Source organism: Notolabrus celidotus, chromosome 15, assembly GCF_009762535.1.
Source record: "Notolabrus celidotus isolate fNotCel1 chromosome 15, fNotCel1.pri, whole genome shotgun sequence".
NCBI classification, from domain to species: Eukaryota; Metazoa; Chordata; class Actinopteri; order Labriformes; family Labridae; genus Notolabrus; species Notolabrus celidotus.
In genome coordinates, this window is record NC_048286.1 from 12,117,048 (window position 1) to 12,132,060 (window position 15,013).

Sequence of the window (15,013 nt, forward strand, 5' to 3'; positions counted from 1 at the left end):
TACAAGCTACCATCACAGAGAACAACAACTACGAGAGAGGAAAAGATGTCTGAAGAAAAGGCAGCAGAACTTACTACAATTCTGGTCTTGTAGGTCTGTGTGCGATGGACTTTTATTTATTTATTTTTGTTTATGGTTAAAAAAAATAATAATAATTGTGAGTACTCGAGTAATCGTTCATTAGGAAACTTGAGTAATCGATTACAAGGATTACGGTAAGTCAGTTCAGCCCATGTAGTCAGAAACTGCTGGGAGGAACAGCACGCAGGTGAGGCTATAGTTATCTGCGGACAGGCCAATTCTGTCACGTCATTTAGCTAATTTTGGGAAACTACAACCCACGCACTCATCTCGGTTTAGGTGTACGCTCCACTGGGATTTTTTTCAGGACTTCACTGTGCCACCAGAAAGGCAATTTGGTTTGTTAACTATTTGCGCACATGATCTTCTGCTGATCAGCTGTTCAGGTTGCGGCAGAATTGCCCCCATCTACAGAAAACTGTAGCCTAGCTTGCATGCTGTTTCTCCCAGCAGGTTCTCATTACAGGGCCCGAGCTGAGCGGCATCCGTTATGTCTAGTACAATCAATAGTGACATGTAACTCATGCAACCTCACTTCAAAAAAACTGAAGTATCCCTTTAACATAAAGTTTATCTCCTACCTTTGTGTACCTGAATGTTTTGTACCTCAAAGATGCATCCATTGCTGACACTACTTGTCAGAGTAACCACACTTTTTCTGGTACACGTCATGCATCATGCTTACTTGAGGAGCTCATAGTTCTTCTCATTCAGGCGGACAGCGTTCTCACGCCAGAACTTCTCAGACTTGTGCACCGGACTCCATTCCAGACGGCCAGACTTGAGTTCAGAGCTGTACTCGTCGAATGAGCTGTTGAAGAGAAAAAAAGAAGACTGAGGAAAAGGACAGTACAAAGGTCACTGCTGTTACATGTTTGTTTGGCTGGAAAGGCTTCTTTCTTTCCTTCCTTAGTAAAGAGTAGCTTATAAAGGCAAAGAATACTTTCAAGTGAACACAAGAGATGACTTCTTATAGGGCAGGAAATGCATAGCATTCATAAAAATATGTACAGAAAATAAAAGCCTCCATACAGAAAAAGGTTGAAGTACAGGACAGACACATGCTTCATTCTTTTGAAGCTTTGTGCTATGCTTTTATCTGTATATAATCCAGTTCTTCTCTGTCTGCTCTCTGTGGCATAACTCATAATGAGATGTTTGGTGAACTTTGAGTATTTGAGTATTATTCATAAAGAAAAAGTCCTCTGAGTACCTGAGATCTTGCACACTCTCTCCCAGCCTCTCCAGCAGGAACTTAATGTCCTCCGTGATGTCCTCGTCATCGTACTTCTGCTGCTCCAGGTTCTCGAGCTGCTTCAGCACCTTGCACTGAATCATCGCCAGAGCATACTCCTGACGAGTCTCCTTCTCCGCTGATTTCTCCAGGAGGTTCTGCCGAAAAGAAAAACAGGTTTGGTAAGTTAATTACTCTTTTCATAGGTGAGAAGTTTGTTTGAATAATGAGAAGAAACTGTGACAGGGACTTGCAAAAAGATAACCAATATCTGTTAGAAGCAGGACATGCGATATCCAAATGATGTGTTCAACATTTCAGTCACACTTGAGTCTTGAAAGTTTGAGTTTTTTTCATTGACAAAATCAAATTAGATCTATTAGGAAACGTACGACTCTGAATGAGGCGTTTCAGGCCGTCATTCTCTCTCTGTTAATTCTCAGATGGAGGTGACACAGTTGAAGATCTATTCCTTTTCTCAAGTGCAAGCCCATAGAATAGTCAGTTTCTTTATCTTAACATTTAACATGAGTATACAGTGATAGAAGATTCCACCCAGATTTCCCATACCTCATGTCAGAAACCATCATTAAAGTCATGAATTTCTTCCTAAGTAGATACAGCAAATTACCCCTTTCTAACAGGATTCAGATTCAGGTGTAATGAGAGAAGTACGGAGGGGATGAATGCAGAGCTGTGCTGCAGGAACACAACGCCCCAATATATAATTACTGAGTGGTCAGAATCTAAATGATGATCTTGTTGTGCAAGTTTCATTCAATAGAAGATCCAGATGGCTAGATGTAGAGTTCTGTGTCACATTTCATGTATGGAATTTGATCTTGAAACACTTTTATGAAGCTTAAGTGGTGCTTATATGTTAGTTGCTCTGTTCTGAGTTTCTGTCTTTGTTGTTAGAATTTTAAAGTTGAGTTTTATTGATTAGGGAGAGTATACTGCATATGCACCGAGAAACCTATATATCATATTACAAACATCAAGATTGATTGAATGCTTGGCAATAATAAATATATTATTGCAGGAAACCCTTTGAAAACATTTTGGAGTCAAAGACATTAAGTGAGACTGGAATAAGTGAACTCACCATCACTGATTAGGACATTTAGCCTCATTAAGATCATAATGTTTGGCTTGATATTTCAATTCACCAGGTTATAGCTGATGATGTGTGCCTGCTTGACATGAAAACACAACCTATGGCTAGAAGAAATGCAGTGTGAAAACATGTTTTTCATAAAGTAACTACTTTTAAACCCAGAGGTGAGTAAAGGCAAACTCATGGTAAACACTGTAGTGTTGCCTTAGAGGATGTGTTCAAGGACTTCCACATAGTTAGGGTAAATGAAGTCACACTTCATGTCCCATGTGGTGAGCAGATCATTTGCATAATGAGGACATTTGGGAAATTAGCTTCATGCAGAATAATGTGGAGTACTTTGAGTTTTTTTTGTCTGCTCATGTTTTTTGACTGCACTGATTTGCTTTTATTACTTATAAGTGACATCTATCATTGGAGGATGCTTCAAAACTAATGTGATAAAACTGACAACCAAAGCTAGCCTTTTCGCTAACTAAGATGTATCACACAGGATGAAAACCTCTCTTATATAAAGACATTTTAAATTACTGTGAGTGAAAACTCAAAATCTGCACCTCTGACAAAACCTGTTTTTGTGCGCCCTCATACTGTCCTTACTGTCCCCTGACCTAGCTTTGCTCCACTGGCTCCCGGTTGCTTTTAGAATAGATTTTAAAATTTTAATGTTTGTTTTTAAAGCTCTTAATGGCCTAGCCCTCCAGTATCATTTCCCTGCCGGGACATTGAGGTCATCTGGTCAGTTGTTATTGATCACTCCCAAAACGAGGCTTAAAACCAGTGGTGAATGAGCCTTTGTGGCGGCTGCCCCTCGGCCTTGGAACAACCCGCCCCAACGTATCTGCTCAGCGGGATCAATTGAGGTTTTTAAATCCTCTCTTAAGACACACCTTTTCTCCCTGGCTTTTAATCAAAGTTGAGTGGACATCTGGCATAACCTTAATTAGATTTAAATTTATTTTATCCTATCTTATTTTATTATATATTTGCACTGTATTTACGTATTTTAGTATTGTATTTTATGTTATCTTTGTCATTTGTGCTGTTTTTGATCTGTAGAGAGCTTTGGTCCACCCCGGTTGTTTTAAATGTGCTCTATAAATAAAGTTTGAGTTGAGTTGAGTATGACAGACACACCCACTATGAGGTAACTTTAACAGCACTGGTGAAAACCCATTCAATGTCAACATGCATCAGGGTCTCCCTTCACTGCGGACCATTTCTTTTAACTGGCTGTGATGTAAAACTGAAATACAAACTCGTCTATCCAATTAAAAACAGAACACCTTTCTTTTTATGGGCACATTCACAACTCTCAATGTGACAGCTTGGCTGGCATCAGAGCAGTGATGAATGGGATCACATGCAGTCCATGGAGGAAAACACAACATGGTCCAAAAATAATTGTTCCAACAGATTTATTTATCTTTTAATATTATTTATTTATCCATTTCACTTGATAAAAGACATGAGGTGCCCTTTGACCAAGGTTAATATGAAAGTGGAAAAGCAGCTGACTGAGAGGCACTGACAACTTTAAAGTCGGGCTTGAATCAGAGTTGACTTTCCTTCACTAAAGTTTGAGCTCATGTTTCAGTCATGTAATCAGCACCACTCACCTCACCATTGTGCTCAGGGTCTGTCACTAAAGTGTTGCCAGGCTGGAAAAAGACAGAACTTAAAGGAAGCACACATTCTTCTTCTGGGACAGATTTTTTGGCAAGACATGAACATTTGGTTTGTGTTCATATGATCTGTGCTGAAAGTGGCTATGCATTGTCATAACTAAGTATCAGTGCATCATGTTAAGTAATACAAAGTTTTACTCATGATACTCATGATACCCATGATTAAGGATTTTTAATACTTGTTGGTGTGTGTGCGTTCCTCTATGGTGAGTGTTTTCAGTCTTGTTCAGGATTATGACATAAAAAAAAACTTCATACAAAACATCTCGCTTTTTGTGCTATTGGGCCTTTGAGACCTGGGACCAAGCAATCATTTCAATCCTCTGATAAACATAATCAACCCTGTGAGGATCTGGAAGTCAGCACTTGTTTTTGGATACTTTCTCAGAAGTTTGAGATGCCCGTTGGACCCGTGTTAGACTCACTCTGCTCCTCCAGTAAAACAAGCACCACAGCACGGGGAGATAAACAGAGCATGGGGAATTCATTACCTGGCGTTAACTCAAACCAACAGAGCAAGTCTGGAATGCAGCTTTTAGAGCTACATTCAATATTCAATGGATGGTTTGAGCAATACCAGTCGGGAGCTGAAAGGGCAGCAAGCTCATAAATCATATTCATGTAGCTTTTATGGGTTGGGTTGTTTTATGGACTGTGACATCTGATGTTTAAGGGTTCCCATTTCAGTTTAATGTTGTTGTGATAAAGTATATGGCCTAATTGAATGCAAGATTGACTGCTCTGCAAGTTTTTGCAAGTACCCTCACAGTGTCCTGCATCAGTATAAAAGTGCTGGCGTGAAAATTGTCTGAAAACTTTTGAAGCAACTTAAAAATATTTTATAGCTCAATCTTGGGCAAAAAAAGGACATCTGGACCAGAATCCTCCAACATTATAAAAACCCAGCAACACTTCATAGTGAAGACATTTTCCTTAATGGTTCACCTTTTGAGCCCTAATTGATAGTGACAGATTGGATCACATCCCAGGACTCTGAGGGGCTTTTAGCGATCAAAGTACACTGAAACGGCCAAATTCCACCAGAGCCATGTCCGGTTTGATCCATCACAGCACCTGATCTGATTGGTTTCTATTCCAGTCAATGTGTTAACTTCCACTGGATCTGTTGTGTTCCAGCGTTCTGGAGCTCTGGAGCTCTCCAGATCAGATACGCAAGACGTCTATTTTTGCCGGGTGCCGGAGCATGAAGTGCACAGAGCAGAATGAACAGGACAGGAAGTCATGCACCGAAACAAAATTAAAGCATCCAGTCTAATTTCAGAATTGCTGATTCGGTAATTACCGCGGGAAAACCTTGGTCACATGACTCCAGCTGTCATGCGGTCTTGCTCTGTGCTACGTTATAAAAACACAGGTGTTGACAGACGAGATAGCACGGAGCCTGACTGCAGCAGATCAGAGATGGATCTGGTGGAAGTCCAATGTTAGAGAGGGTGTTTCGCCATAATCCTAGCTTCTGCCTGAACGCATTTATAATGAGGTTAAATAGAGTGTGTTTAAATCTATTTCTGATCATTTTATATTTTCATTAATGCCCTGTGAGTGTGTTCCTATCAAAGGCATGCATTTTCAATACACACCCACAATACAGGTCAGCAATTTCACCAGCTTCGTTCAAACATTTTTGTTCAAACTTGAGAGATTTTGGTATTTCATAGGCCTTCCAGAGTGATTGAGAAATTCTCCACGTACCCTGAAGGCAGCCAGAATGATTCGAGTGACCTTCTCCTTGACAGACTCCTGCAGGATGTCGGACAGAGCGGGCACCACGTTGTAGCGTCTCAACTGCTCACAGAGCTGAGGACTGAAGGCCAGGAGCCAGACGCAGAAGATCATCTGGTACTGGAGCTGGAAGCCGCACTTGTTGCTGAGCACGGCTGTGATGCTATGAGGAAAAAAGAAAAGAATGAATAATAATGTCTAATATGGGGAGGAGGAGGGGGCAGGGGGCAGGGAAAGTGCTGGAAAAAAAGACAAACATCTCCGTCGACCACCTTTTTACTAATAGAACAGCTTTCACAACCATGTGCCTTCATGCTGCTCGTCCATTATCTCTCAAAATTTCATTCATAACCATCATCAGACAGTCTTTAGATAACTGAAAAAACACGCAGTACTAATGACAACAGTGAGCCGGCGTGTCCTACATTTACAGAAATAGCTGCTAAGTGCAAGGATGTCTCGCTTGTGGATGTACAATAATTATTGAGCCAAAGTGAGGTTTGTTTTGAGGATGTCATACAATTTCCAAACAAATCTATGTTATGAAGTTTCCAGGCATCACACTGAAGAATCAATGTGTGTTCATTCAGAGCCATAAAGAGAGTTCAGTTCCTCTTATTGAACTCAAAAAGTAAGGTTCATTTGCTTCCATCAGTGAAACTTCCTTGAAGCAGCATTAACAGATACATGAGGTCTTCCACTTTTTCAGTAATTGGCTCTTTAAGGAAATGTACTTTGACTTGTTCCTCACTGAGGATCTGACAGGATGGCCCTTGAGGTTTTTTTTTTTTTTTTTACTATTGATGACTGCTCTCTCTGGATTATTTTAAATGAGGGATAATGGCACGAGTGGAGCTGACCTGTGAGACTCAGAGATTTTCCAGTTGTTGTATTTTTCCTGTACTTTAAATTAAGTTTATGGCTGCATATTTGTCAGGATGCTTCCAGTGGACACTCAAACTCTACTTAATTAATGGAACTTACGTACTTTAAACCATGAGCCTCGTGGCTAATGAGGTATAACCTGCTCTGAAACCTTAGTGAATGCTAAGTGACAGTTAAGTAGAAGTGGATGTTGCCTTCATTGCATCCTTCATTCTCACTCTTGAACCCAAGGTGACCCCTCCTCCTCCTCTTCAAGAAACAGACAGTCTGAAGACCAAATCTTTGAATATAATTTAAAATCCAAAATAATGATAGAACTAAAATATTGAATACCACAAGGTGTGCAGTTGTTTTTAAACACATTTTAAATAAAATGATGTTTCAATAATGTTACAATATCTTTCAAAATTAAATTGTCACATATAAATTAAATTAAATGTTCTGTTTGTAAATGAAGCACTTTTGTTATTGGTATTTAAATACCACAAAATGATGTGCTGTTAGCCTAGCTGTTTAAGGGCATGATCCATATACAGAGGTAGTAGCCATTGTCACAGCGGTCGTTGGTTCGATTCCTGGACTCGACCATTGCTCTCTACTCCCCACATTACCTTTCTCTCTTCAGCAGTCCTATCCAATAAAGGCAAAAATGCCAGAATATATTTTTAAAAACAAAACAAACAAACAAACGAACAAACAAATAAATAAATAAATAAATAAAATGAAGACGACCTTCAGTCTATCAGGTGTATGACGGCACTGTGAATGTGCAGGCCTTTGTCTCATTTTTCACCAACCTTCAATTTCTCACATGACTCTCTGTGACAACATACGTCTTAACTGACTGACAGCCGTCAAATGACTGTGCGGCATCTGTATCATAACTCTGCCTCAGCCGATGAATAACTTAGTCTGTCTCTGTGCTACTTTGTTCCGCACGATCACTGTCTCTCTCCATCTTTCATTCTCCAGCTGCAAAGCTGTCACAAGGTGAGTCGTTTTACTTGCCTTTTTTTTTAAAGGCAAACTCAAGACCTACCTTTTAAGTCTTGCTTTTAACTAAGTTTTATTTTTATTCTTAATAGTTTTATCTATTTATTCATTTATTTATTTATTATCTATTTCAAATTTAGTCACTTTTATTCTACTTTATTTATTTATTTACTTATTTATTTATTTCAAGTCTCACATCTTATTTTCTTTTAATGGTTTAATATTTTAGTCTTTTATTATCTTAGATATGTATTTTACTTTGGTAATTTTAATTTCCTGTTTTGAGTTTTAAATTCTTATTTTACCTCCAGTGTTTCCTCATTAAGATATTATCAGAGCGTTTCCTCAGTTCGTTCAGCAAATTATGTAGATTTTTTATTTATTTATGTTATTTTTATTGTTTTTATTACTATTGTTGCATATTGTGTTGTTAACCTTACGATTGTGGGGTGGGTTTGGGGTCGGGGCTGGGGCTGGGACCTTTTTCTTAATTTATTCTATTTCAAGTTGTTTTTCTTGTACAGCACTTTGTGTTACAATGTCATTGTATGAAAAGCGCTTTATAAATAAAGTCTGATTGATTGATTGATTGATTTTACTGTTGTGAACAAAAAATGGCACCAAAACACGGATTGTACAGTACTTTAAGAAAGAAGATGGTCTTATATTGGGGTCATTATGATAATTATTATTTTTTCAAGTTGTATTTTGGGGCATTTTTGCATTATTCAATAGGACAGGTGAGGAGAGACAGCTGTCTGAAGAGACTGAAGAAATGTGGGGAGCAGAGAGTGGGGGAAGACACTCTCTGCGAATGGTCGAGGCTGGGAGTCAAACCCGCGACTGCTGCAACGAGAACTATAGCCTCTGGATACAAGATACACTTAAACAGCTAGGCCAACGGCGACCCTCATTACGGTCATTTTAACAAATTGATAAATAAAATCTACTGGGAAAACAGAACTGAAACAAAAACACAGATAATGTCATCACATTGAAATCTTTGGCCACTAAATGCAAAACTTTGTTAAAAAGGAGGCACAACTCACCAGTTGACTCCATCAGCCTCCACCCAGGCAAACCTATACTCATTGACCCTCAGCATCAGCTGAAGGCAACCGGCAACACACTGGACATACTGAGAGCTCTGTGAAGGACAGAGGTAAACATTTACTCAAACAGACGGGAGAACCTTTGTTCAGGAAAACAAAGTGTTAGAAGGTCAAGTACAATTAGTGCAGTCCTGCAACACACAGAGTAGTTGACAAGCAGATACAGCACATAGAAGAAGGCCAGTCCAAAACTTGCATTACTGTCACCCATCAAAACCTGACGCATTGCACATGCAGCCTACTGTGTTCAAGTGGATATCAAGTCATGCTAGATCACAGACCCAATAGAACAATACAGTGCCACAGTGGGGAAAAGTGTCCCACCACACCTGAGCAGAAGAATGTCAATTGAGATTAGAGTGGAGAAAGCTGAGAGGAGAAAATAGATCACATTAATCTGTTAATTAAGAGAGAGAGAGAGTTAAAGAGAAGCAGAGAAGTCCAGCAGAAAGAGCAGGCAGCAGTGACGACAGAAGAGCAGAAGAGTGGAGGTTACCTGGTTGAAAATGCAGAGGAAAATACGATGTTTGGTTATTAGATAGCGCTTGTGCAAACAGCATTCTGAGCACATTTCTCAGAATAATCACGCTATGCTTGAGAAAATATGGGCGCTAAAATGGTAGGATGCTGCTGCTGTGAAAATATTATTCCAATTTTCCCTCGTTACCCTAATGCACGGGAAAAGCTGTTTGTCATGCGCTTTTAGCATTAACGAAAAGTGGCTTACTGCATGCAATTTCCACTTGTACGATTAGAAACCAACCAGTGGCAGCAAACACCATGCTGTCTAAATAGAGGACTCCTCTAAAAAATGTTAACAGACTCAGGTCTCTGTAAAATCTGAAATTATCACTGAGTGCAAGAACAGGATGGGAGAGATGAAGAGGGGGAAGAAAATATGTAAAAGTTCAGTGACAGCTGACAGGACCCAGCTTCCACAAACCCCTGTATTAGTTTCTCTTTTGAAGCTCCAGAGGACTGAAGATGCACTTCACTCATACTCACTTCACTGGGGGAAATTGTTCCTGCTCCTGAGCTTGATTCTGGACCTGTACCATGAAGGTTCTAATGAGAGATAAACAAACAAACAAAAAACAAGTGCAGAATTGTTCATAATCCATCCAGCTTTACAGTTAGAGACGCACTGGATGTAATCATAAGACCATTTCAGATGCTCACTCATTTGCTGATTGACTGTTGAGGAGAGAAAAACAATTGTCAAGAAGCAGTGTTTGTTTTGAGACATATTCAACAAAAAGGTATTAAAACAAAGAGAGGATGAAGATATCAGGCTTTAGGGAAGAGCTGGCAACACCTGCACTGACCTTCTGTATTTTTAAATATTCTGGTGTGCTCTGCAGAAGCACAAAAGTAACTGTAAATCAATATTCAGCTGTTTTATCATCAGCCCACTCTTCACTTTATACATCTGCCAAGGCAAAGCCAGGACTTTCAGGTTTCATCGGGACATCTCAAGGTCTGTCGAGCCTGCTCAAACTCAATTTGAATAGATACAGGAAGATTACATTCAGTCAGACGAGCTCTCATAACACTCCACACCACCGAGTGTAAGACATGAAAAAGGGATGTAGAGATGATCTCAGTATGGGTGGGAGGAAGCATACGTTCTTACCTCTGAGAATGCATCGACCAGTTACATGATCAGTAAAACAAAAGAAAACCATAGACTTATATAATGAAATAAAAACAACACAGACAGATACTCGACTCGTGTGTTCGTTCTGAGTGCCTTCCTGCTTTCATCAGATCCATTACAGCTCAATGTTCATCTTCAAATGAGCATAAACACCAGGCGAGTATTCATCTTGGTGTTTACGACCTTATTAAAGATCGTTTTGTACATTTTGTTGACCTGCATCTCCTCTTTTAATTTGTCTCCAGGGTGGAACATGCCTTCCCTCGACCCGCACGGCTGCTTTTTTAAAAGTTCAAGACAACAGACACGACACAATTTGTTGTAAAAAGGAACTTTAAAATGAGAGAATGTTTCACAGGCCACATGTCCACACTGAAGCGTATGTTAAACACAGAATTATAGACTTTTTGTTTTGTCCTCTCAAGGCAACGACACCACCATCTGTGATCTGATACAGAGAGTAGAGTTTAAAGTATTACAAGAAATTTCAGCAGCAACATTCCTGATCGACATACCTGTGAACTGAGTTGACTTTTGATCCAGTTGAAGTAGTAGTTCAAATCACTTCCCTCCATCAGATCACGGCCCCAGGCAGCCAGCTTAGCGATGATCCTCGCTGCCTAATGAAGGACATTTTGAATTCATGAAGCACAAATATTTAGTGGAGGCAAGTTTATATCTTTTTGAAAGTTCTTCTTTTTATGTGACATTTATAAACATACAGTAAACGTATATTAGGAGTGCTTTGTTTTAAAAAGAGCTGAAATGCTACATCTTTTCCCCTTTTGTGGCACCAGCTGTATAATCAAGTATTCCTTTGACGCTTTGAAGCCTCTTCAGTTTTAAATTCCACGGTGACCTTGTTTTGAAAACTCCAGCAATAAACCAACTGAACATAATACCTGTGACCCTGAATGAGGTAAAATAAAAAAACCTCCGGCCACACTCTTGTGACGGGAGGTAAGACAGGAACAAATTATGCCCTCTAATTTGCCCCTTGTCAGGACAGGATGTGTTGAAATGTCAAGAATCTAATTTAAAATCAAGAGTCAGTGTGACAGTTGGACATTGTCACGGGCCTTGGGTCACATTTTTGCCACCTGCTGGAGGCCATCTGGAGATATTCTTAATTAACTTGCAAGTGCTGCTTATGTGCTCAGAAAGAGAAGACAGGTATAAATCATTACAGTAATTGCTTTTCTTAACCATAGAGGTGCAAGGTTGCTGTCTGAGGAGTTATTGATGCCCTGCTATGACAAAAATTAAAGATGCGGTAGCTCAATGCCGCTAAATATCCCTGTCTACTTCAACAATAACCCTTTTGATTTGATCATACGTATCACAATAAAAGGTTGTGGCATTGTTCTGTGTTTGACATGAATCAGCTTTTCCTGCAGTTGCATTCTCCATATTCTGAAAGAGAGTAACAGGAGTATGAATATGCTGTCACTCACCATGTGGACGGTGAAAAGGTCCTGACGATTCAGCATGGGGAGGAAGTAGGACCAGGCGGTGTTCTTCGTCTTTTTGGCGAAGTCAAAGAAAATGCTCACCCGCTGATGGTTCTCCTGAGTAATAATAATAAAAGATATGAGATGAGCTCTTGGACTGTGAACAGAGGTTTAAACTTTTATGCTCAGCTGAAGTGACTAATTAAGGAATCATTGATTCAAGTAACTAATTAATGATATTATCATCCCTGAGAAAAGCAGAATGAAAAGTGAACTTTCTAACATCAAATGTTTTGTATTACAAGTCTGACGTCCTCATCTCTGGCTTAATATCCATTGTGTGTAGGACTACTTACTTATTGCTGTGAACATTGACAAACTGGGATCCTGTCTTTCCCTCTCTCTGCCTATCACTAACTTTAACTCTTCCTGTCCCATTAAAGTTACTAACCATAGACCTTTCTGGAGTCCCTGAGCTCCCTTGTCTTGTAGGTTCCTCTGAGTCGTTCGCTGTAGACGGCCTGCTGCTGTGGACGTGCCAGACTCCAGCTGCTACAACTACCACTATCCGTCTCACACTATCACCTCTCTCTCCTCTTGTCCTTCTATCCCTCTTTCCAACCCCAACATGGTCAAGGCAGATGTCTGTCTAACATGAGCCTGGTTCTGCTCGAGGTTTCTGCCTGTTAAAGGAAGTTTGTCCTTGACGCTGTAACTTGTTAAATTCTGCAAAGTGCTCTGCTCATGGTGGATTAAGATGAGATCAGACTGAGTCCTGTCTGTAAAATGGGACTGGATCTTATCCTGTCTTGATGTTGGGTCTTTGTTAATAAGATTCAGACTGAGAAACTTCACAATGATGCAGAGTTTCCCCTGCATGTTTAACAAATTGAAGTCATGATAATTTGACATGTGAAAGAAGGGAAGCATTCATGAATATGTTACCTAGCATTTACCTTTTTTAAATTGTAAAATATAACAAAATTATTTCTGCTTCATCATTTTCCCTAATGGCATTTCTCTGACTGTTTACACACTCACAGCTGATTTCATCTATTAATTTGTGGCTTACAAAAACAAGCAAAATAAAGGACACTAAAAAAATTAGAGCTCAGTTGAGCTCCTCAAATCCAACACTTTTAACTGACACGTGTAAAATTCAAAGTCATGTTTCAGAGCAATAATAACTTGAACCACCCTCAGTTGCTCCTAATGTCCAAGCAAAAGGGAGATGCTTCATCTTGTGTTATGCAATTTACAATCATGTTCTTTTTGTGTTTTCAATCATTTAACCACAAATCTTAAGTTACATCCAACCTAACTCACAACTCTTCCTTTGTTGGGTAAATTGATGTGTTTTGAGTGTCCAAGGACAGAGGTAGTGATATCTGGCTAAAAAAATAAAAACTGACTTGACTTTTCTATCAATAGTCCAGCTGTCTTCTCAAATCCTCTTTATATATGTGCATGCATGTCCTGTTTGTCCACTGTCAGTGAGTTTGTTTGCATACCTGCAGAGTGTCATCAATCAGAGTCAGGATGTACTGCACCGTCTGCTCCTTGGAGATGTGAGCCATCAGGTTCAGAAAGGTCTTTGCACACTGAGCGATAAAACAAAACAGAAATAAACAAAAAGACACCGCCCGTGTGCTTATTGATAAACTGAGCAAACAGCCATTGCTTTTCTCTTTTCTGTCTGTCTGTAGACCTCTAAAAAATAGTCTGCAGACTGATTCAGATCAGTAAAATGAAAGATGTTGGGTCAGAGGTTTACTGGAATCAATTTTGCGATGGTGAATTTTTCTCAGTAACAATAGAGCTAAACAATGTGAGTGGCAGCAAAGGCTGGGCGTGTTGGCACTGGGATTGAATCAGGGGCTGAGTGCTCTGATTGGGCGTACGCCTGGGTGTAACCTTTAGTCAGAAAGTTTCGACCGACCTAAAGGTAGGCCCTGTGCACCAGTTAGACTAACACGGGACTTCCACCAGATCCGTGTCTGGTCCGTCTCCGATCAGCTGCGGTCAGGCTCTGTGCTCTCTTGTCCCTCAACACCCATGGAGCAGGACCTCCGGACACCTGAAGTCATGTGACCTAGGTTTTCCCACAGCAATCACTGAATCAAGGATTCTCCTCCACCTCTCCTCATCCATGTTGTCTTTATGGTCCTCTGAAAACCTCTGACCCTTTGACTCCAGGCCTGCCTCCGCTCTAAATGATATTTTGTTGTCATAGTTAAGTTAAAAACGATCTAACGATAACACAGAGTGTTTTATTCTGAAAACTAACCGGATGTTTTTATTTTGTTTTGGTGCCTGACTTCCTGTCCCGCTCCATCTGCTCTGTGTTGATTGATGTGTTGGGCTCCGCCATTCGGCAAAAATAGAAGTCTTGTGTCTTTGATCCGTTGCGTTCCGACCAGGGGTGCATCTCGCTTGGCTGGAAGTGAAGCTTACAGCAAAGTGTCTGCCCCCTGGTGGCTGGCTGCAGTATAGGTCAAAAACTCTGCAGCCATTGTGCAACTCTGGCTGTATGGTTAATGGTATGGCAGTTCCAATGTATCCACTTAGTCTTAGCATTTATTAATTCAAGCCCAACAAGAGGATAATGTGCCTTTTGGCTGTGATACTATTATCTATTTGAATTGATAAATTGAAATCCCCATAAATACACATACAACACAAAAGAAGTCTTACCTGGTGTCCTTCTTTGGAGAGAATGACCTGCTTCTCCTCAGAGCTGGCCACCTCAAACTTTTTGATGAATTCACAGTCTTCTGCAGAGATCATCTGACTCCTACAAGAGAATAAATCCAGATATTTACTTTTTACTCTGCTTAATTCACTGACAACATTATTAACTTTGAACAGCAGCAAATCCAATGGATTGATTTTATTATTGTGGTTCAATTTGCAGCACCTAAGAGTTCAGCCTAAAATGAAGTCAGTTACCAGCATGATTCTTAGAAAACATATAGTTGGATGCAGTGATTTAGAGCTGCTTTAGATGGAAAAATCAGAGACTAACATGAGATGATATCAAAAAGTATCCTGA

At 39.9% G+C, this 15,013-nt stretch overlaps 1 protein-coding gene across 3 annotated transcripts in view; it reads right to left on the minus strand.

Annotated features, from left to right (window-relative positions):
- atp6v1h (ATPase H+ transporting V1 subunit H) overlaps window positions 1–15,013 on the minus strand; it is a 33,316-nt gene that overhangs the window by 16,014 nt on the left and 2,289 nt on the right. For 2 of the 3 annotated variants that reach the window (XM_034703243.1, XM_034703244.1), the window contains exons 3-11: window positions 14,656–14,755; window positions 13,473–13,562; window positions 11,965–12,078; window positions 11,026–11,130; window positions 9,859–9,918; window positions 8,791–8,888; window positions 5,834–6,026; window positions 1,295–1,473; window positions 767–892 (exon numbers count right to left, since the gene is read on the minus strand). In XM_034703243.1, coding sequence (XP_034559134.1) covers window positions 767–892; window positions 1,295–1,473; window positions 5,834–6,026; window positions 8,791–8,888; window positions 9,859–9,918; window positions 11,026–11,130; window positions 11,965–12,078; window positions 13,473–13,562; window positions 14,656–14,755 — 1,065 coding nt within the window. The remainder of the gene's footprint in view (window positions 1–766; window positions 893–1,294; window positions 1,474–5,833; window positions 6,027–8,790; window positions 8,889–9,858; window positions 9,919–11,025; window positions 11,131–11,964; window positions 12,079–13,472; window positions 13,563–14,655; window positions 14,756–15,013) is intronic. The other variant, XM_034703245.1, reaches the window with a different exon arrangement.